Here is a 22588-nt window from a genome sequence, read left to right as displayed (position 1 = left end):
GGACCCCACCCAGAATTCATTTTGTGCAAAAGGCCTCCAGGACATCTATACTAATAAAAAAGTCAACAGGCACAGGACAATCATGCAAAACAGATAAAGAAGTCTTCAAACTCCACATTGACAAAAGAACCTGGCAAACACCTTAACGCACAGCACTACAAAATATATACACATAGAAAATCAGTGTAACAAGATCTGGCACCTCTTATGTCACTAAGGAAATGCACATTATAACAATGAGAAGTAACAAACAGCACAGGCAAGAAATACTAAATAGCCATTGAACAGGTCAGAATCCAGAACACTGACCCCATGAAATGCCTTTGTGATGTGGAGCCACTGGAACTCCCAATCACTGCTGTTGAAAAGCCAAATGCTACAGCCCCTTGGGGAGATGCTCTGGAGGTTTTTATAAAACTAAATATACACTCAGTAATTGGGCTCCTTACTCTTAAAGCAGAAAGTTAAGCCTTTTATCTACACAAAAGCCTATAAGGGGGCTGTTTATTCATAATTTACAAAAATTGGAAGCAATGAAGAGGTCTGTCAACAAGTGAATGAATAAATAAACTGAAGTACAAAAAATAAAGTATTACTCACTACTATATAGAAATAATACAGCAAGCGATGAAAACTCATTATAGAAGCTTACATACATAGAAGAAAGTGAAAGAGCCCTAACCGGTTTGGCTCAGTGGATAGAGCATTGGCCTGCGGACTCAAGGGTCCCACGTTCGATTCTGGCCGAGGGCATGTACCTTGGTTGCAGGTACATACCCAGTAGGGAGTGTGCAGGAGGCAGCTGATTGATGTTTCTCTCTCTCTCTTCTTCTTCTTCATCTTTTTTTAAAATATATTTTTATTGATTTTTTTACAGAGAGGAAGGGAGAGGGATAGAGAGTTAGAAACGTCAATGACAGAGAAACATCGATCAGCTGCCTCCTGCACACCTCCTACTGGGGATGTGCCCGCAACCAAGGTACATGCCCTTGACCTGAATTAAACCGGTTTCGGCGATGTTTCTCTCTCATTGATGTTTCTCTCTATCCCTCTACCCTTCCTGTCTTTAAAAAAATCAATAAAATATATATTTTTTTTTTTAAAAAGAAGAAGTCAGTGAAAGAATCCAATCTGCCGGCCCAGGTAGCCCACTTGCTTAGAGGTTTGTACAGATATAACAAAGTTCTAGGTTTGATCTCTGTTCAGGGCACATACAAAAATTCAACTAATGCCCAGATGAAGTTTCTATCTCTCTCTAATTTTCTCTTCCTCCCTGAATGCAATAAAATCTTAAAAAATATAAAAATAAAAGTAAATGGAGTGTGAATTTTGATAGGAGGATTTCCCAATTCCAATCCAGGTTGTCCTCTGGCCAGAACTCATGGTAGAATATTAGAATATTCTAGAAAATGACTTTCTAAAATATTATTTTCTGATAGTACCTTAATTAGTGTAGACAACATGGAAAGTATGCAAACACTGAGTTCCTAATTCACATACATCACAAAGCCTTTCTTTTCTACCCCCAATTTGTTCCTCTTTTCAAAATGTATATTTTCATTGCTTTCAGACAAGAAGGGAGAGAGAGAGATAGAAACATCAATCATGAGAATCATTGATTAGTTGGTTGCCTACTGCACACACCCTATTGGAGAGGGAGTCAGCAACCCGGGCATTGGCCCTTGATTGGAATTGACCTGGGATCTTTCAGTCTGCAGGCTGGCGCTAGATCCACTGAGCCCAACCAGCTAGGCCCAAGAAGTCATCCTTACCCAGGGAGACCAGGTTGCTGTAGTTCTCCGACATCACATCCAGGTACAACTTCCGCTGAGCTGGGTCCAGGCATTCCCACTCCTCCTGAGAGAAATCTATGGCCACATCCCTGAAGGTCAACGGTCCCTGAAAGAAAAGACACATTTACCAAGAGGTCACCAGAGGAGTTCATACTGTCACCCAACATGGAAACAGTGTTAGCAGAAGAGGTTTGGACCTAGCAGAGTATCCTGAATTACCCAATAAGATCACTTTGTCCCAGTAACATTCTCTGATGTGTTTTTGTTTTTTTTTTTTAATTTTATTGATTTTTTACAGAGAGGAAGAGAGAGGGATAGAGAGCTAGAAACATCGACCAGCTGCCTCCTGCACACCCCCCACCGGGGATGTGCTCGCAACCAAGGTACATGCCCTTGACCGGAATCGAACCTGAGACCCTTCAGTCCGCAGGCCGACGCTCTATCCACTGAGCCAAAACGGTTTTGGCTCTGATGTGTTTTTTGACATATGAGGTTGACACATGTCCACAAATCCACAGTACAGATTTTACTTTACAGGAAAATAAACTTTAAAATTAAGGCATGGCCCTTGTTGGTCCAGCTCAGCAGAGTGGCGGACTGCAGACTGAAGAGTCACGGGTTCGATTCTGATCAAGGGCACATGCCAAGGGTTGCGGGCTGGATGCCCAGTAGGGGTTGTGAAGGAGGCAGCCGATCAAGGATTCTCTCTCATCATTTTTTTTTCTTTCTCTCCCTCCCTCCCTCTCCGAAATCAATAAAAATATGTTAAAAAAATAAATACATTAAATAAAATTTAAGGCATGGAAACAGGCATATGGATTTCTGAGTGCTGCATTTGCCTTCTTCAGAGTCAGTGGTATATATTTCTCAGCTGCCAATGTCATGCTGCATTGGAAGTATATGGACTTCGTCTCACGTGTGAAGCAGACCACAACAAAATGAATTTCTGTGAACATACAGATTCTGATCCAGGTTCTGAGATGGGGCCTGTGTTTCCACATGTGTAACAAGTTCACGTTTTACTTGTGATGCCAATGTTTCCGCATCAGGCGCCACACTTCTGAACACAGAGAAAAAGAAAACACCAGGAAAAATTCATACATAACTTTGAATTAAAAGGGTTTGCTAATGGAATCCAGTTCTCATGGAATAGGACACATAGTAACCACAATTCTGGTTGGAAATTTACCATGAGTAATCTTAGAACAAGATTCTTCTGCCTGGTCCACCTGGTGTGGCTCAGTGGTTGAGCACTGGCCCATGCATCAAGAGGTCACTGATTCAATGCTTGGTCCAGGAACACGACCAAGTTGTGGGCTCAATCCCCAGTGCGGGGTGTGCAAGAGGCAGCCGATCAATGATTCGCTCTCATTAATGACGTTTCTGTCTCTCTCTACCTCTCCCTTCCTCTCTGAAATCCATAAAAATATACTTGGAAAAAATAGCTGAAATAATGTTAACAGTTTAAGCAGAGACACACATTTTACAACTATGAAATCAAGATGGTTTAGTGATTTTCTAAATCTCATGAACCTATTTGTGTATATTCCCCTTTGTGTTTTATAAACACAATAAGCAGAGAAACATAAGGTTAGAAAACCTTATGTTTTCCCTTTGTGCCTCTACCTCCCTGCTTCCTTTTTGTGGTTGTAAATCCTCACCTGGAGAGATTTTTTGCATAGACTTTTCAAGAGCGGAAGGCAGGGAGGTAGAGGCACAAAGGGAGAACGGGGGAGGGAGAGAGGGAGAGAGGGAGAGAGGGAGAGAGGGAGAGAGGGAGAGAGGGAGAGAGGGAGAGATGGAGAGATGGAGAGAGGGAGAGAGGGAGAGAGGGAGGAAGGGGGAGAGGGAGAGAGAGAGAGAGAGAGAGAGAGAGAGAGAGAGAGAGAGAGAGGTAGGGAGAAAGAATACAGACAGAGATAGGTGAAAGAGACACATGGATTGGCTGCCTACCGCAGGTTCCCAGGAGCTACTTGCCTTGGACCAGGAATCAAACCCTACACCACTGATCCACACCGGTCTGAGGGAACTAATTTGTCTTACTAGTACATTTCTTTCAAAATTTTTATGTATCATTAGAGGAGAACTATGTCATTCTTGGAAACTTCCTAGAGAATACAAAAAGTGATCATGCAGGCTATGTCCATAATGGGAGTATAGAATATAAGTAAAGTTTAAAGAATCAAGGCTTAATTAGTTAAAGCTCCCATGCAAAAACCAATGATCTGTAGGAAATAAAAGTAAGTCCTTCATTTTCCAAAGGAAACGCAAAATAAGAAGGATATTTCCAGATGTGAAGTGATGGTCTTTGCAAAATTTTCATTAAATCGCTACTACACCCGTATTCCTGAGAAAGGGAGACTATGAACTCCACAGTGACGGGAGCACCTCGGCCACGTGAACACCAGGTGGGCTGAGACAATGGGCATCAGGTGACCGAGGCACACAGAAGGTCAGGTCATCACCGCTGTGACATTACTGCCAAAAATACATCAATAAATAATTATGTGGAAATGATCACGAATAAACATTAATTTTTGCAAGTGTTAATCCACCTGTACCTCTCATGTTCCGTAAGCTAATAGTACAGTTACCTACCAAGTCTTTTGTACTAATCTAATGAGCAAGTTTCTTCTATTTGCCCTTTTTTTCAGAGCTTTCTGAGCTATTCTGAGCAGTAAGATGTGATCTAGAGCTGATGGATGCTGTAGCCACTAAAAATTAAAACCTTCATTTGGTTTCTTCAGTGATACCTGAGCCTCTGACCCCATCCCAGTAGTGATGTTGGACATTGCTGCCTTCCAAGTTTGATCTGTCACAAAAGGGATGTTTTGAGTAGTTGAAAGTCACTAATTAAAGGTAGGAATGCTTCCTGACCTGGGGAGGGTGGCAAAATGAATGCAGACAAGGCTCTGGCACAAAGGAGGGAATTATAGCTTGGCCTGTGTAGCTGAGAGGTAGAGGGCTGACCTATGAACCAGGAGGGAAGGCTTAGATTCCTGGTCAGGGCACACGCCAGGTATCAGACTCCATACGCAGTGCACGGTGGGGTACAGGAGACAGCTGACCCATGATTCTCTAACCTAATTGATGTCTCTTTCTCTCTCTCTCTCCTTTCCATGCTGAAATCAATAAAAATATATTTTAAAAAAGAGGGAAAAAAAGAAAAAAAAACACTCACACAGAGAACTAGAGAGAAATATAGAAACAGCTGACATTGACTATGATGAATAAAGTAATGAAATACAGAAGAAGAAAAAACCTGCAAAGGAAAGAACATCGGAACTAGAGAAATATATCACCAGATGTTAGAGGAAAAGCAAACATAACCTCTGACCCAGGACACATCTTTTACCTGAGAAGCAGCCATGTGGTCCTGGTCCTGATGGGGTCTGGGTTGTTTCCTCAGGTGACACTATGTTGAGGAGTCACAGAATGTGCCTTCAAAGATGTCCACGCAGCCTGTTAGTCAGCTCACCCCACACTCACAGTCAGAAGGACCTGGAAATGGGGAAAAGGCCACGACCTCTTGTCCTTTGTCACAGGAGAGGAACAATGAGCTCCCACATGGAGACCACACTGTGAGGGGTTTTATTTTGTTTTTAAATGTCTCTCCTCCTAAAGACATCCACAAACTCCTACAGAAAAGAGAAGGTGAGTTGGTGTCCTGATGCCCCAAACCAAACAGAGCACCCCCTTGAACAAACCCTGGAAAAAAACCCTGCTCCCCACTCTCACAAAGACATCCTGCAACCCTCCTGCTAATTCCTGTCCTCACCGTCCAATCACCTGGGGCACCTCAGTAACCAAGGATGCCCCACCCAGAGCAGCTGTCCACCTCCATGGGGGAAAGCACACCTGAGGACATTTCTTAATTTATCTCAGGATGTTTTTAAATAATAAATTGTCAGAGACAGAAAAAGTAAATCCATGGAAGTAACACACACAACCCACAAAACACCACACACACCACAGCAACAAAGCTAAGGCTTCTAAAATTCCTTGAAAAAGCATCAGGTGGTGACAGACACAGGTCACCTCCTCGTTGCCATCCCAGGAAAGGACAAGGGGCCCATGACCAACAGACAAGTCTCCCCCCTCTGAGTGAATAAGGGTTACAATTGGAAGGAAATTATTGTAAAATTCCCAAGCCTTCTAAACTCTAGATTTATAATTGTCACTCAATCTGTATAACTAAGACAATTCAGCTGTTAAATTAAATATATAAAGGCACACCTAGGAGGCATGACTCAGTGGTTGAGCTTGGACCTATGAAGCACGAGGTCATGGATTCCAAGTCAGGGCATATGGCCAGGTTGCAGGTTTGATCCCTAGTGACCAGAGTGCAGGAGGCAGCTGATCAATGATTGACGCTACTCATTGATGTTTCCATCTCTCTCCCCCTCCGTGCCTCCCGGAGATAAATAGTGTCATCTTTATACAAATACACACACAGAGACATAAACACACAATATATCACAACTAAATCATCCACACCCCATCAGCTCCTCACTCACACAGATCAGGGGTCCCCTCCTCCCACTACCATGTATTTCTGTCCATGGATCTGTCTCTGTCTCCCTGTTCCCTTTCTCTCCTCTGCGGTCCTTTCCTGTGTCCCCCCCTCCCCTGCTCTTTCCCCCCTTTTCTCTGTCTGTCCCTACACCTGGACCATGAACCTCCTGAAACCTATTTCCCTTCCGGTGCTCTTTCTCCTGGTCTCTGATCGCTCCATCTCCACACACGTCCGCGTCTGTCCCTCCCCACGCCCGTGTCCCCGCTGCTGCCCGGTACAGTCTGTCCTGCCCCCCACAGCTGGGGACTCCGCGCTGCTCCCCTCTGCTCCCTCCTCCCTAAGCCCCCCTTTCCGTCCCTGCACTCGCTCCCCAACTCTTCTCCTCTGAACCAGTGTCTCCGTCTGACCTGCCTCCTCCTGTGCGGCCCCCACTTCTGCTCACCAGGACCCTCTCCCTCTCAGCTCCCCTCCTCTCTCTGGGCTCCCCTCCCCCTATTTCCCCACTTCCCTCCTCCTCAGGCTGCTTTCCCGAGTTCCCCCCTCACTCCCACCATCGCCGTCCAGTCCTCCCACATCCCTATGGCCCCTCTGTGGACCCCTCACCGCCCTTCCTCCTCCCACGTGTCTGTCTCTCTCCCTCCCCCTCCTGACCCCCCAGCCCGGGTCCCCGCCCCCCGCAGTCACCGCCCCCACAAAGCCCTCCCTGCGGGCAGGTCACCTCTTCTGGGGACACCGCGTTCTTCCCCCTGAGCCCCTCCCCATGGACACTGTGCTCCCCGGGCACTCAGACCCCTTATTAATGGGGGGGCCTAGGAAGGCGGGGTGCAGACCCCCAGGCCGGGAGCCATCCGGGCTCTGTGGGCGGAAAGCGCCGGGCGGGGGAGGGGCGCAAAGGGCGGAACCCCCTGACCCAGACTCCCAGCCCCGCGGGGGGACCGGCGGCCCCGGGGATGGTTTTCAGCAGGAAAACCACGCGGCAGGCGGGGGTCACAGCCACAGGCGGAGAGACCGCGGGCCGGGCCTCAGTTTCCCCCAAAGGAACGCGGCGCCTCCACTGCGCAGCCGCCCGGGACCGGACTCACCGCTGTGAGGGGCTCCGGGGCGGGGACCTCACCACGGACTTCAGCGCCCGCAGCGCCCTCAGCCTTCCCTGCGGGGAGGGGGCGGAGAGCAGCGGCTTTAAAGCACAGACACCTCCTCAGGGAACCGCCACCTTCCCCTCCACAGCCGCTTCCGCGTCTGCCAGGAACTGCGCATGCGCCTCCCTGCGGGATGGGCGGGGCCAGCGCCTGAGCTGAGCGACTCCGCGGTGGGGGCGGGGCCTGTGCGGGGACAGAGGGAGGGAGGGCGGGGCAGGAGCGAGGGGGCAGCCCTGGGTCCCTCACCTCCTCCCACAGGGACCGCCCCTCCTGGGGGAGTTCCCCCGTCATTGTTGGGGTTTGGCTGGTGACGCGGCTGTGACAGGATTCACCAGGGAGAGAAGAGACAGGAGCAGAGAGAGGGCGGGTATTTTACTTCTTTAAAGGGAGGAAAGGGCCAGGTGCCCTCTGATGGCACAAGGCTCCCCAGATAGAGGGGCTGTTCTTTTATTGGGGTGCTAGCGAGTAAATGGCAGCTGCGGCAAAGCATAAAGAGGGGAGGAGGCATCTGGAATTCACACAGAAGTTTCCAGATCCCAGAGGCGGTGCTGAGAGCTACTGGCGGGCCTGCCCTTCAGCTGCACATGTCCCAGGAGGTGTCTTTCCCAGGATCTTCACAGCCGGTAACACATTCTCACAGGGAAGTTACAGAGAATTCAAAAGGCGGGCAGACTGGGTTTGAAACCAGAAACTTTCTGCCCCTGATTTGCCTGGATCCTTAAACCCTCAGTGAGGAGGGGGAGGGGAAGGGCAGCCTGCTCTCTCAGCCCCTCCCTGTCCCCCCATCTGAATGGAGAGGCAGCTTGAGTTAGGGAAGCAGGTGGATGGGTTGTCAGAGACAGACCCAGATGTCCATTCATGGTTAGGCACCTGATGAGATAAGGTCCCATCCAACACAGCGGGAAACAGATTTTAATTTATGTATTTTTCAAGGGATAAAATTTTTCTAGTTGTTAGTTGTAGTCTTTGTATTCTGGGAAGGCGTTTTTGAATAAATATTTTGACTTTAGTAGTCCCTATAACCTAGTTAATGGGACATTGATATTAATGTAGAATGTCTGCTGTTAATTTTCCTTATATTTGGGAAACAAGACAATTTTAAAATAAACAATATTTAAAAGTTATAAGAATGATTGTCAGTTTACTTAGTCCCATCACATTTTGTTCCTTTTGATTATTTTCCAGTATTTTCATGAATATAGGTATTTGTTGGAGTTTATCCAATAAATTTTTATTTACTTTAAGATATGACCTCTTTAGCCGAAACCGGTTTGGCTCAGTGGATAGAGCGTCGGCCTGCGGACTCAAGAGTCCCAGGTTCGATTCCGGTCAAGGGCATGTACCTTGGTTGCGGGCACATCCCCAGTAGGGGGTGTGCAAGAGGCAGCTGATCGATGTTTCTCTCTCATCGATGTTTCTGGCTCTCTGTCCCTCTCTCTTCCTCTCTGTAAAAAATCAATAAAATATATTTTAAAAAAAAGAAGTAAATAATAATAATAAAAAAAGATATGACCTCTTTAGAAACCTCTAATTTACAATAAGTCAGAGCAGAGTATTATGGTTAACCTATATAATCAACCTCCTGCGGTCCCTTCCTCCTCTCACCTCCCCCCTGCAGGAGGGCCCACCTCCCGCAACCACCACCCTGGTGCTTGCCAGCCAAGCTCACATGGCCCCTCCCCGCTGGCTACCCAATCTCCCCTGGTCTGTCCCCCCAGCCACTCAAATTCCAGAGGCTTCTCTGCCCAGCCAGCTGCTCCTCCTGACCCCCCCGCATAGGCCTCAATCACGAGGCAGGGGGACCCCACCAATGCACAAATTTGTGTACCACGCCTCTAGTTATGAATAACAAACTACAACATTCGCTAAGGACTGATTACTATAATCGTGTTGCCTTCATTTCTTTTAGGTGCCTTAGGTGCAGGCACACCATTTCTCTCCACTAATACTAGCAGCGAATATTTTAGCAGTCAATTGCCAGGTCATTAGTCTTGGACTGACTTGTTTGGTGTGAGCAACAGGAAATATTTTCTTTTGGAGAACAAGAAAAATAGGTGTATTTGCGTTACACTTATTAATTTGTGCAGTTATTCAATGTCTGGTAAGTTAATGTTCAAGACAAATATTAATTTTATTAAAATATTATTTTGTTAATGATTATTCATTTATCTCAGCCCTTTGTATTCAGCATGTCTCTATCGAAATAAACCTACATTTCTATGAAAATTGAAACTTTTGTTTTTTTGCAGAGCACATAAACTTAAACCTTGTTTATTTGGCCTATGATCACTTTTGAGTTTGACATGCTTGGTGTACATTCTCATTGAACAGGTTACTGAAATTAAAATGGTTATAATTTAGTCAAGACATAGAAACCATATGTGAGCTAAGTCCATGAACTCTTACATAAAAACAGTGTTAAATCATATCACCTCAAATTTTACAGTAGAGTTTGCGATTTGACACCCACACAAAAAACAAAGTTGAAATAAAATACTCGCCATTAAAATTAATGCTCCGTGCATATGAGGAACCTATCTTTTCAGTGAAAACCCCATATAATAACAAGGTAATATGCAAATTGACCAAATGGCAAAATGATGGCTTGACACTATGAAGTGCACTGACCACCAGGGGGCAGATGCTCAATGCTGGAGCTGCCCCTGGTGGTCAGTGTGCTCCCACAGGGGGAGCACTGCTCAGCCAGAAACTGGACTGGCAGCTGGAGGGAGCCTCTCTGGCCTCCATGGCAGTCGGACATCCCCCGAGGGCTCCTAGCCTGGGAAAGGCTGGGAGCCCCGACTGAGGGGCCTCTCCCTACCCCCTCCTCCCCTGTGTGCACAAATGTCATGCACTGGGCCTCTAGTAGTCTGTCTATGAGAGGGGAAAAGGTGGTTTCAAGTCACACATCTTAAAGCATCTAGTATACATCACAAATCCTACAAATCAACATCCAAAACAAACAGAAAGTGAAACAGATCAGTCTCTGCCCCCATGTCCAACAATATTTGCTTTATATACACAAGTACTTTGCATGAAGAAATTGATCCTTTATGATGATGAAGTATACCTCTATTATGGCCTCTCTTTTAAAGTCTATGTTTTATCTGACATTAGTATTGCAATCCTGACATTTAAAGTTTTTCATTTCCATGAAATCACTTTTTCCAATCCAATAAAGGGAAAAATAAAAGTTTTTCCCTTTATTGGATTTCCAAATTTTAGAAATGGAATGTAAAGCCATCAATTAAGTGGTTCCAGAAAAGAGAGGCATCTTTACCTGAGATTCCCAGCAGGCCTGCTCTGACCTGCTCCACTCCTTGCACCATAGGTTTCTTGGTATTGAAAAACTGTTTATTTGCTGACTTAAGAGTCAGCGCTTCCACATGGGTCAGCTAACTCTGAGCACGGTTATTCTCATATCTATTACATGTACACAGTCCATGATTACATTTCTCAGTACAGCAAAATTCTCTGCAGAAAAGGATATTTAGGACCGAATGGTACAGATTAAATAACTCTTTCCCAACCCTTTAATTTCATGCTGTGTCTTTTGATCTGAAGAGGGTCTCATTTAGACAGCTATATGTATGGGTTTTATTTCCCTATCCATTCAGCTACCCTGTGTCTTCTGGTTGAAGCATTTATTCCATTTATATTTTAATTGATTGAGAGGAATATAGCTTTTGACATCTTAAAATTAATACATTCATAGTAAGAGACTTTAGCTTCCCATAGACATCAATGGATAGCTCTTTCAGACAGAAATCAATAAGGAAAAAAGTGGTCTTAACTGACACATTAGACAAGACGGATTGGATACGTTTACACCAGAGATTTTCTTTTTTATATAGAACGCTTCATGAATTTGCATGCCATCCTTGCACAGGGGCTATACTAATGTTCTCTGTATCGTTCCAATTTTAATATATGTGCTGCCAAAGCGAGCACCAGAGATTTTCAAGTAGTGTCACACGGGCAAACTGGTGTGCTGCAAGAATTTTTAGAACAAACATCTGACTATTTAGTAAGTAGCACAGACTACATTATCCATAGAATGTCTAATACAAATAACAAGCAGCACAGTAATAGCTGTGTGGTGCGCATGAATCAAAATCATACCTTTGTTTTGGCACACTGGCAAAATGTATCTTGGTGGACCACTGAATTTCAGTAGTTAGTTCATATGTGCCATGAGATAAACGATGCTGAAATCTCTGACTTAGAGCTTTTAACCTCACGGCAGAATATGCATTCTGGACAAAATGAAGACAAGAATACCCTCTATCCCAAAGGACAATGTCTGCTTCAACTATTTTCCTAATGACCGTGTGAAAAAATATCTTACGTATATTTTACATCAATACACCTACTCCATATTCCTCAATATAGTACCAAAAATGGAACTAATGTCTAGCTGTTATCGAATTCCTATGAACTGGATCCAATAGTTTGTCCAGAACAGAACAAAACCATAAAGACCATGGTCCAGATTCAAGTAACTGAGAATAAAATCTGTTTTACACCGGTTGATTGTACCCCAAGAAAAAAGTTAATGAGGTAACACTGAGTAATATTCTTCAGGATTCCAATGAAAATCAGGAAAAGAAAAATCATTCCAGTTATAAAGTACACAGAAGCCAATTTATATTTCAAAAATAATATTCAAAACCTTAGAATCCAGTATAAAATTAAATGGTGGGCTACCTACTTCATGAACATAAAGCAATATATTTGCCGAAGTTTTTTAAAAATATATCTTTTATTGATTTTTTACAGAGAGGAAGGGAGAGGGATAGAGAGTTAGGAACATCGATGAGAGAGAAACATCGATGAGCTGCCTCCTGAATACCTCCTATTGGGGATGTGCCCGTATATTTGCCAAATTCTGATGTCAGTTACAGCATTAGTAAAATTCCAAACTACTGAAGAGAAGTTATATGAACCTGAAAGGCTGATGTGGATGAGGAAGAGGTTTAGATGCCACTGCTATAGCACAGAGAGAAAAAGTGACGGGGCTATAGAAACATCAATGCTGAGAGGGAGTCACTAATCCGCTGGCTCCTGCAAGACCCACAACTGGAAGTAAGCCCCCAACTGAGGCCTGTGCCCTGACCAGGAATTGCACCCTGGCCTCCTGGTTCATTCATCCAAGCTAAACCACTGAGGCAAGCCAGCCAGTGCTTTCTCACATTTTCTACAGTGTAAGGCTTTCCTCCACTATAAAAGTCTCTGATATCCAGTATATTTTGAGCTATAGGTACAGGATCTTGCACATGCTCTACATTTCAAGGGTTTTCCTTCAGTATGAAGTCTCTCATGTACAGTAATACATGAATGGCTTTTAAAGGCTTCACTACATTTTTCACATTCATTAGGCTTGTTCCCAGTCAGAATGCTATGATGTTAAATAAGTTCTCACTGCAGGTCAAGGAATTATGAGGCTACTCATATCTGTAATACTTCTCTCAAGTATGAACTCTGCTGTACAATAAGGCAGGAACACTGATTAAAGGCTTTGTTGCATTTTTATATTTATAAAGCTCCTCTGTAGTATGACCCCTCTGCTGTGCTGTAAGGTTTGAGTAGGTGCCAATGGATGTGCCACATTCTCTTCATTCATGTGGCTTCTCTCCAGGATGAACTTTCTTATCCGTAGTAAGTTGTGAGGACCATCTATGGGCTTTGCCACATTCTCTACATTTATAAGGCTTTTCTCCAGTATGAACAATCCTATGTTGTTTGAGGGATGAGGAGTGGACAAAAGCTTTGCCACATTCTCCACATTTATAAGGCTTCTTTCTAGTATGAACTCTCTGATGATAGATAAGGTTTGAGAACTGGCTAAAGGCTTTGCCACATTCTCCATTTATAAGGCTTCTCTCCACTATGTACTCTCTGATGATAAGTAAAGGATGAGGTGGTGCCAAATGCTTTGCCACATTCTCTACATTTATAAGGCTTTGCTCTATTATGAACTCTCCTATGTTTATTGAGGGATGAGGAGTAGATGAAGGCTTTGCCACATGCTCTACATTTATAAGGCTTCTCTCCAGTATGAACTCGATGATGATAAATAAGGTGTGAGAACTGGCTAAAGGCTTTGCCACATTCTCCACATTTATAAGGTTTCTCTACTTTATGAACTCTCTGATGGCTACTAAGGTTTGAGGACATGCCAAAGGCTTGCCACATTCTCCACATTTATAGGGCTTCTCTCCAGGATGAACACTTATGTTTATTGAGGGATGAGGAGTAAAAGAAGGCTTTGCCACATTCTCTACATTTATAAGGCTTCTCTCCAGTGTGAATTCTCTGATGTTTTTTGAGATATGAGGAGTGGATGAAGGCTTTGCCACATTCTCTACATTCATGAGGCTTCTCTCCAGTATGGACCATCTTATGTAAATTAAGGGATGAGGAACAGGTAAAGGCTTTGCCACATTCTATACATTCATTCGGCTTCTCTCCAGTATGGACTCTTTTATGTCGATTAAGGGATGAGGAACATGTAAAGGCTTTGCTACATTCTCTACATTTATAAGGATTCTCTTCAGTATGAACTCTGTGATGTAGATTAAGCCTTTTGTACTTATAGAACCCTTTGCCACATTCTCTACATTTATAAGGCTTTTCTCCAATATGAACTATCTGATGCTTACTAAGAGCAGAGGAACTTCTACAGGCTTTGCCACATTCTCTACATTTATAAGGCTTTTCTCCAGTATGAACTTTCTGATGCTTACTAAGACCTGAGGAACTTCTAAAGGCTTGGCCACATTCTCTACATTCATGAGGGATCTCTCCGGTATGAATTCTCTGATGAATACTAAGGGTTGAGGGTCTGTTAAAGACTTTGCCACATTCTGAACACTTATAACACTTTACTTCCCTATGATTTCTATGATGTTGAATATGTCCTGAGGACTGACTAAAGCCTTGTTCATTTTCCCTAAGTTTGTTAAGTTCTGCAATAGTATGAATTATTCCCTTATGTACAACAAGAGATGAATGACATTTAAAGGCTTTGCCACATGCTTTACATTTGTAAGGCTTCTCTCCAGGATGAATTTTCTGATTTAGAGTGCAACCTAAAGGCCAAATAGATGTCTTACCAGAATCTTTATATAGATAAGGTTTTTCTCCACTATGGATTTTTTTGTGTCTATTTTGATTGATTATTTGACTGCAGACTCTCCCACACGTATGGGAGTCTGTAAGTCTCCATTTGTAAGTCTCCTCCTCAGTATGAATATTCTCTTGTTCATTGCAATTTGTAGACTGTTGAAAAGACTTGAAACGTTGACTTCCTTTGTGTATCGTCTCCACAATAGGAATATCCTGATGTATGTTGGGAATGGACATTAGGTCAAACACTTTTCCACTTTTATAATGGTCCTCTGCATGCTCACTTGTGTGATGAATAAGATATGACTCTTGCTTAAAGTTTTTCAAATGTTCAATCCATTGATAACTGCTACCTCCATTATGTATACTCTGGTGATAATAGGAGATAGAAAGACCTTTAGTGACCGTTATAATTTCATTAAACATGTACATTTGTTCCATAAGAACCATTTTGTGATACTCATTAAACCAAGAGGGTTTTATAGAAAAAGCTTTCCTAATTTATTAAAATCATAGATAAGAAATAAATACAAAACATTCATTGTCAGAGGAAGAATGAATTATTTCTTGTTTAAAAGACTACCAAATTGTCCTAGATGGTTTGGCTCTGTGTATAGAGCATCAGGTTGTGGACTGAAGGGTCTCTGGGTTCGATTCCAGTCAAGGGCACAAGCCTGGGTTGTGGGCTCGATCCCCAGTAGGGGGCATGCAGGAGGCAGCCTATAATGATTCTCTCTCATCATTGATGTTTCTTGCTCTCCCAGTCCTTTCCTCTCTGAAATCAATAAAAACATATTTAATAATAACAATAATAAAAATGAATAAATAAAAGATCACCCAATTGACCTGCCTGCATGGCTGAGTTGTTGAGATTCAACATATGAACAGGAAGATCACGTGGTTTGATTCCCAATAAGAGCACATGGCACGGCTGCAGGACAAATCCCCAATGGGAGGCATTCAAGAGGCAGCCAATGAATGATTCTTTCTCATCATTGATGTTTTCCTCTCCCTCTTTCTCTCCCTTACTCTCTGAAATCAACAAAAATATATTTTTAATTTAAAAAATCATAAAAATTGCCAAATTTAACACATTTTAATTTCATAGGTACATTATAAATCTATATATTTTAGAAATGATTGATCAAAGTTTAATCCCACCCTACATTTTAAACAATTCAAATGATTATTTACACCACAGACTTCGAATTCCTAGTTTTTCCAGATTTCCTTTCCAAGTTTGTATAACAGCCGAAACCGGTTTGGCTCAGTGGATAGAGCGTCGGCCTGCGGACTCAAGGGTCCCAGGTTCGATTCCGGTCAAGGGCATGTACCTTGGTTGCGGGCACATCCCTAGTGGGGGGTGTGCAGGAGGCAGCTGATCGATGTTTCTCTCTCATCGATGTTTCTAACTCTCTATACCTCTCTCTTCCTCTCTGTAAAAAATCAATAAAATATATTTAAAAAAAAAAAAGATTGCATAACAGTATAAACTTGTTTTCAGCCTTCAGGTGCAGAAACACACTGATCTGCCAATGTGACTTACTTTAAACTTTTTTTTATAAAAAAAGCTTTCCTAATTTATTAAAATTGTAGATAAGAAATAAATACAAAACATTAATTGTCAGAGGAAGAATGAATTATTTCTTGTTTAAAAGACTACCAAATTGTCCTAGATGGTTTGGCTCCGTGCATAGAGCTGACATCTTTAGGTAAAAAGAAATATATGCATAATACAGCTGACATCTTTAGGTAAAAAGAAATGTATTATAATAACTGTCCCAGATTAGTTCTGTTTATGTTAATATCCTCCCTTCTCATCACACTCTTACTCAAATTCCAAGGCTTTTATTAAGTGTACATTATCGCCCTAACCAGCTTGGCCCAGTGGATAGAGCGTCGGCCTGCGGACTGAAGGGTCCCAGGTTCGATTCCGGTCAAGGGCATGTGCCTTGGTTGAGGGCACATCCCCAGTAGGAGGTGTGCAGGAGGCAGCTGATCGATGTCTCTCTCTCATCGATGTTTCTAACTCTCTATCCCTCTCCCTTCCTCCCTGTGAAAAATCAATAAAATATATATATATTTTTTTTAATTAAAAAAAAGTGTACATTATCAAAACAACACCTTTTATATCTTACCAGTATTATTTCAGAGAATAAAACTTCTATTCCGGAATTTGGCATAAAGGCCTGGTTATCTGCAGATGGCATAGCTGAAAGAAAATAAAATCTCAGTTTTGACAATCAAGTGCGTGCACTTTGAATTTACCAGCAGGTATTGACCAAATGACATTTTGGAATACTTCACAAGGAAGTGAAGAATTCAAAGAAAGCTCAAGATAGCACAATGAGGAAAACTCACATCGAAGCGGGAGAAAGAGTTGCTTGTATTTGCCAATGATACCTTCTCAAACCCCCTGGCACACAATAGCAATATTATAAAAACATTCCCAAACCCCGTTTCTTCTCTGGAGAGAGAAAAAGATGAGGGAAGTGCATTTGTACATGTTCTATTTGTCGTGTTCCATTAGAGAAACACGTATCACTTTGATTTCTCCTGTGGAACTTTAGAAAATAAAAGGAATAGTTTGCATGGCATGGCTCAGTGGTTAAGGGTCTAACTATGACCCAGGAGGTCATAGTTTGATTACCGGTCAGGGAACATGCCTGGGTTGTGGTCTCATTCTCCAGTGGGGGGCGGGGGGGGCAATCAATGATTCCCTCTCATCATGGATGTTTCTCTCTCTCTTCCCCCATCTCCTTCTCTGAAATAAAAATGTAATTTGAAAATATAAAAAATATATAAAAGAAATAAAATGTTAAATCTCTGCTGTCACACATTAAAGATAATGTGATATCAACTTATGTGGGTACACGGGTAAAAATGAAATTGCGCTGTTTTTAATGCAATTGACACTAAGAGTTTAAGATACTTAAGATATTTTAAATATTTCTCATGGTCACAAAAAAATTGAAAATAAATAAAATGATCTCTGCTAACAGATGACAGAATTCTATATTGCAAATCACAGAGTGCACATTTCTAAAAATATAGATATAGAGATATAATTAATTTCTCAAAACTTGCTATGTAAAAGCACCCAACAAAGTTAGCTGTGTTCCTATAAGGTAACAAATATTAATATAAAATAACAAATTAAAGAATGTATTTACATGAATAACGGCATAATTGAAAAAATATTAACAGTTTACTTCTTAAGAAGGTGCATGACTTGTATGTTGTGAAGCATAATATATTGCTGGCTGCCCTCTGCAGTGTTTCTCAATGGTAAGAGCATGGGCCACCCAGGAAATGGTTGCAGCTTGGATCCGAACCCCATTTGGGACTAGTGAGGAAGCCAAACAAACAATGTATCTATCTCACGTCGATATGATATTTCTCTCTCTTTCATTCAATTCCGCCCTCCCTCCATTTCACTCTCTCTAAAACTCAATGGGAAAAATATCATTGGGTGAGGAGTAACAAAACACAAACACACACACATTGCTGACTATAATTAAAGAAGAAATCAGTAAGTTGAAAAACACATTCCATGATCCTACTTTGAAATGCTAACAGTATCAGCTGTCATTAGTACCCAAAGTGACCTAAACCTTCGAAGCAATCCCAGGACTCTCAGCTAGCAAGGGAAGGTGGAGGCCAAGGAGGCCAGGCCTAGGGACCCTCTCCAGTATGCATTTCGTGCACCAGGCCTCCAGGATAGATATATTAATAAAAAAGTCAACATGCACAGGACAATTATGCAAAACAGACAAAGAAGTCTTCAAACTCCACATTGACAAAACAACCAGAAAAGGGCCAAACACCTTAACACACAGCACGACAAAACATATACTCATAGAAAAGCAGTGTAACAAGATCTTGCACGTCTTATGTCATTAAGGAAATGCACATTATAACAATGAGAAGTAACAAACAGCACAGGCAAGAAACACTAAACTGCAATTGAACAGGTCAGAATCCAGAACACTGACCCCAACAAATGCCTTTGTGATGTGGAGCAATTGGAACTCCCAATCACTGCTGCTGAAAATGCCAAGTGCTACAGCCCCTTGGGGAGATGCTATGGAGGTTTTTATAAAACTAAATATACACTCAGTAATTGGGCTCCTGACTCTTAAAGCAGAAAGCTAAGCCTTTTATCTACACAAAGCCTACAAGGGGGCTGTTTATTCATAATTTACAAAAATTGGAAGCAATGAAGAGGTCTGTCAACAAGTGAATGAATAAATAAACTGAAGTACAAACAATAAAGTATTACTCACTACTATACAGAAATAATACAACAAGGAATGAAAAGACATGCTAGAGGCCTAGATACATAGAAGTCAGTGAAAGAATCCAATCTGCCTGCCCAGGTAGCCCACTTGCTTAAGAGGATTGTACAGATATAACAAAGTTGTAGGTTTGATCTCTGGTCAGGGCACATATAAAAATATCAACTAATGCCCAGCTGAAGTTTCTATCTCTCTCTAATACTCCCTTCCTCTCTGAATTCAATAAAATCTTTTTAAAAAATGTATAAATAGCCCTGATTGGTTTGACTTAGTTAGTGGATAGAACGTCAGCCTGCAAACTGAAGGGTCCCAGGTTTGATTCCAGTAAAGGGCATGTACCTTGGATGCGGGCACATCCCCAGTGGGGAGTGTGCAGGAGGCAGCTGATCCATGTTTCTCTCATTAATGTTTCTAACTCTCTATACCTCTTCCTTCCTCTCTGTAAGAAAATCAATAAAAATATATTTAAAAATAAAAGTAAATGGAGTGTGAATTTTGATAGGAGGATTTCCCAATTCCAATCCAGGTTGTCCTCTGCCCAGAAGATATGGTAGAATATTGGAATATTCTAGAAATGACTTTCTAAAATATTATTTTCTGATAGTACCTTAATTAGTGTAGACAATATGTAAAGTGTGCAAACACTGAGTTCCTAATTCACATACATCACAAAGCCTTTCTTTTCTACCCCCAATTTGTTCCTCTTTTTAAAAATGTATATTTTCATTGCTATCAGACACGAAGGGAAAGGGAGAGAGAGATAGAAACATCAATGATGAGAATCATTGATTAGTTGGTTGCCTCCTGCACACACCATCCTGGGGAGGGAGTCCGCAACCCGGGCATTGGCCCTTGACCACAATCAAACCTGGGACCTTTCAGTCTGCAGATCGGTGCTCTCTCCACTGAGCCCAACCAGCTAGGGCCCAATTTGTTCCTTGAGAGCAATAATCTACCATAGAAAGCAGAATCCCCTATAGATGTTAAAATAATAAAGGAAAGAAAACCCTGCGGATGGAGGAGGAACTCGGGAAGGAAGTCATCCTCACCCAGTGAGGCCAGGTTGCTGTAGTTCTCCAACATCACATCCAGGTACAACTTCCGCTGAGCTGGGTCCAGGCATTCCCACTCCTCCTGAGAGAAATCTATAGCCACATCCCTGAAGGTCAACGGTCCCTGAAAGAAAAGACATAGCTACTAAGAGGTCACCAGCAGAGTTCATACTGTCACCCAACATGGAAACAGTGTTAGGAGAAGAGGTTTGGACCTAGGGGAGTATCCTGAATCCCCCAATAAGATCACTTTGCCCCAGTCACATTCTCTGATGTGTTTTCTGACGCATGAGGATGACACATGTCCACAAACCCACAGAACAGATTTTCCTTTACAGGAAAATAATCTTTAAAATTAAGGCAGGCCCTAGCTGGTTTGGCTCAGCGAACAAAGTGGGGCCACACGGCTGAGGTCCTGGACTTTGCCCTCAGCAAACATGCCTCCCTGGTGGTGACCACATCAGGAGATCACAAAGCAAAAGTATTTTGTGTCCAGAGAGCTGACCGCTAGTGGCTGCAGCCTCTGCTTTGTGTCTCGTGTTGAGGAGCTGAAGGGAGACCCCTCACCAGCAGAGGCAGGAGGGTATGAAGAAAGAGGATGCAGTGAGCCTTGGACTACTTTCCAACCCCTGCACACTGACTTGCCCGCTCTGTCCCTTTCTTCTCTAAAGAGACCCACCCTTCATCCCTCAGGCCCCTCCTCCTCCCCCCAGACCTGGGGGATCTCTCAGAGGGAGGTTCAGACCTCTTTCTCTTTCATTTGTGGGTGTGAGTCATGGGGTGCCTATTTGTATGTGGGGAGTAGGTGTCTGAGGTGCCTGTTCTTTCCATTCCCAAGTCTCTGGGGGTGGAAAGGAGGAAGAGATAGATTAGTTACAGATTTTTAAAATGTAAATAAAGGATGAGGACAAATATGTGATACCTTAATCAATAAAGAAATTTAAAAAAATAAAAATAGAAAAAAATAAAAATAAATAAATAAAACCTTAGAGTTCATTACAACCACAAAAAAATAAAAAATAAAAAAATAAAATGTAAGTAAAATATACTTCCCAGAAAAGAAAAAAAGGAATTGGGGGAGGGAGTGCAGGGACAGAAAGGGGGATTTAGGGAGCAGAGGGAGAAGCAGCAGTGAGTCAGCCAGCTGTGGCTAACAGGACAGACTGTACCAGGGGAAGCAGAGGGGACAGAGGCGTGGGAAGGGAAAAGAGAAATATATCATCAGATGTTCAAGGAAAAGCAAATATAGCCCCTGCCATAGGATACATCTTTTACCTGAGAAGCTGCCATGTGGTCCTGATCCTGATGGGGTCTGGGCTGTTTCCTCAGGTGACAGTATGTTAGAGTCACAGAATTTGTCTTCAAAAGCGTCTGCACAGCCTGTTAGTTCACCTCATACTCACAGTAGAAGGTTCTGGAAATGAAGAAAAGGCACCCCCCCTCCTGTCCTTGGTCACAGGAGAGAGTCAGGAACAATGAGCTCCCACATGGAGACCACACTGGGAGGGGTTTTATTCTGTCTTCATGTGTCTGTCCTTCCAAAGACATCCACAGACTCCTAGAGCAGTGAGCGCTGAACCCCAAACCCAACACAACACCATTACCTCCCCTGAAAGAGCCTGCCCTGGGGCCCATGTCCTGGCATCTTTAACCAGTTCCCTCCTGGGGCCTGGGAGGCTCCCCCAGAGCTGCTCTCAGCAGCACTGGGTACAGACATCAGACCCAGCTCACCTGAGACCTCTGGGGAGAGGGAGGGGGTGAAGCAGGAACTTGTACACGTGCAGGTTTCCCAGGCAGATTTCCTTCCTCCTTTCCCAGGAAATTAGAGAGAGAATTTGATAAAGCCCTTGGGGAAAGTTAGCTACTGAAATATGCTGATCAAACGACTTCAGCATGAATAGATGGGCTCTGGGAACCAAGATCCAGTTCAATCCAGTCCATCCTTCAAGAGTTTCAGAGAATGGACAAGAGGGACTTACCTCCTCACTCCCACCATCGCCGTCCAGTCCTCCCACACCCCTATGGCCCCTCTCTGTGGACCCCTCACCGCCCTTCCTCCTCCCACGTGTCTGTCTCTCTCCCTCCCCCTCCTGACCCCCCAGCCCGGGTCCCCGCCCCCCGCAGTCACCGCCCCCACAAAGCCCTCCCTGCGGGCAGGTCACCTCTTCTGGGGACACCGCGTTCTTCCCCTGAGCCCCACCCCATGGACACTGTGCTCCCCGGGCACTCAGACCCCTTATTAATGGGGGGGCCTAGGAAGGCGGGGTGCAGACCCCCAGGCCGGGAGCCATCCGGGCTCTGTGGGCGGAAAGCGCCGGGCGGGGAGGGGCGCAAAGGGCGGGAACCCCCTGACCCAGACTCCCAGCCCCGCGGGGGGACCGGCGGCCCCGGGGATGGTTTTCAGCAGGAAAACCACGCGGCAGGCGGGGGCCACAGCCACAGGCGGAGAGACCGCGGGCCGGGCCTCAGTTTCCCCCAAAGGAACGCGGCGCCTCCACTGCGCAGCCGCCCGGGACCGGACTCACCGCTGTGAGGGGCTCCGGGGCGGGGACCTCACCACGGACTTCAGCGCCCGCAGCGCCCTCAGCCTTCCCTGCGGGGAGGGGACGGAGAGCAGCGGCTTTAAAGCACAGACACCTCCTCAGGGAACCGCCACCTTCCC

The 22588-nt window shown here is 43.9% G+C and overlaps 2 protein-coding genes across 3 annotated transcripts in view; both read right to left on the bottom strand.

Annotated features, from left to right (window-relative positions):
• Positions 1-7524, bottom strand: part of LOC307092389 (uncharacterized protein) — a 114859-nt gene extending 107335 nt beyond the window's left edge. The window contains exons 1-3 of one of the 2 annotated variants that reach the window (XM_079759692.1): positions 7392-7524; positions 5149-5294; positions 1773-1899 (exon numbers count right to left, since the gene is read on the bottom strand). In XM_079759692.1, the coding sequence (XP_079615818.1) occupies positions 1773-1899; positions 5149-5163 (142 nt within the window). In that variant the 5' untranslated portion in view covers positions 5164-5294; positions 7392-7524. The remainder of the gene's footprint in view (positions 1-1772; positions 1900-5148; positions 5295-7391) is intronic. The other variant, XM_079759691.1, reaches the window with a different exon arrangement.
• A 4710-nt stretch (positions 7525-12234) lies between these two features.
• On the bottom strand, positions 12235-22588 carry LOC307092396 (uncharacterized protein). The gene is made up of 5 exons (XM_079759712.1): positions 22452-22588; positions 21202-21735; positions 19924-20068; positions 16715-16788; positions 12235-14945 (listed from the first exon to the last, which is right to left on the bottom strand). Exons 2-5 carry the CDS (start codon positions 21214-21216, stop codon positions 13653-13655), a joined length of 1527 nt encoding a protein of 508 aa, XP_079615838.1. The 5' UTR covers positions 21217-21735; positions 22452-22588; the 3' UTR covers positions 12235-13652.

The sequence above is a fragment of the Cnephaeus nilssonii genome (genome assembly GCF_951640355.1).
Source record: "Cnephaeus nilssonii genome assembly, chromosome: 20".
NCBI classification, from domain to species: Eukaryota; Metazoa; Chordata; class Mammalia; order Chiroptera; family Vespertilionidae; genus Cnephaeus; species Cnephaeus nilssonii.
Note: the sequence above shows the minus strand (reverse complement) of the source record. Positions and strands in the feature narration are given on the sequence as shown.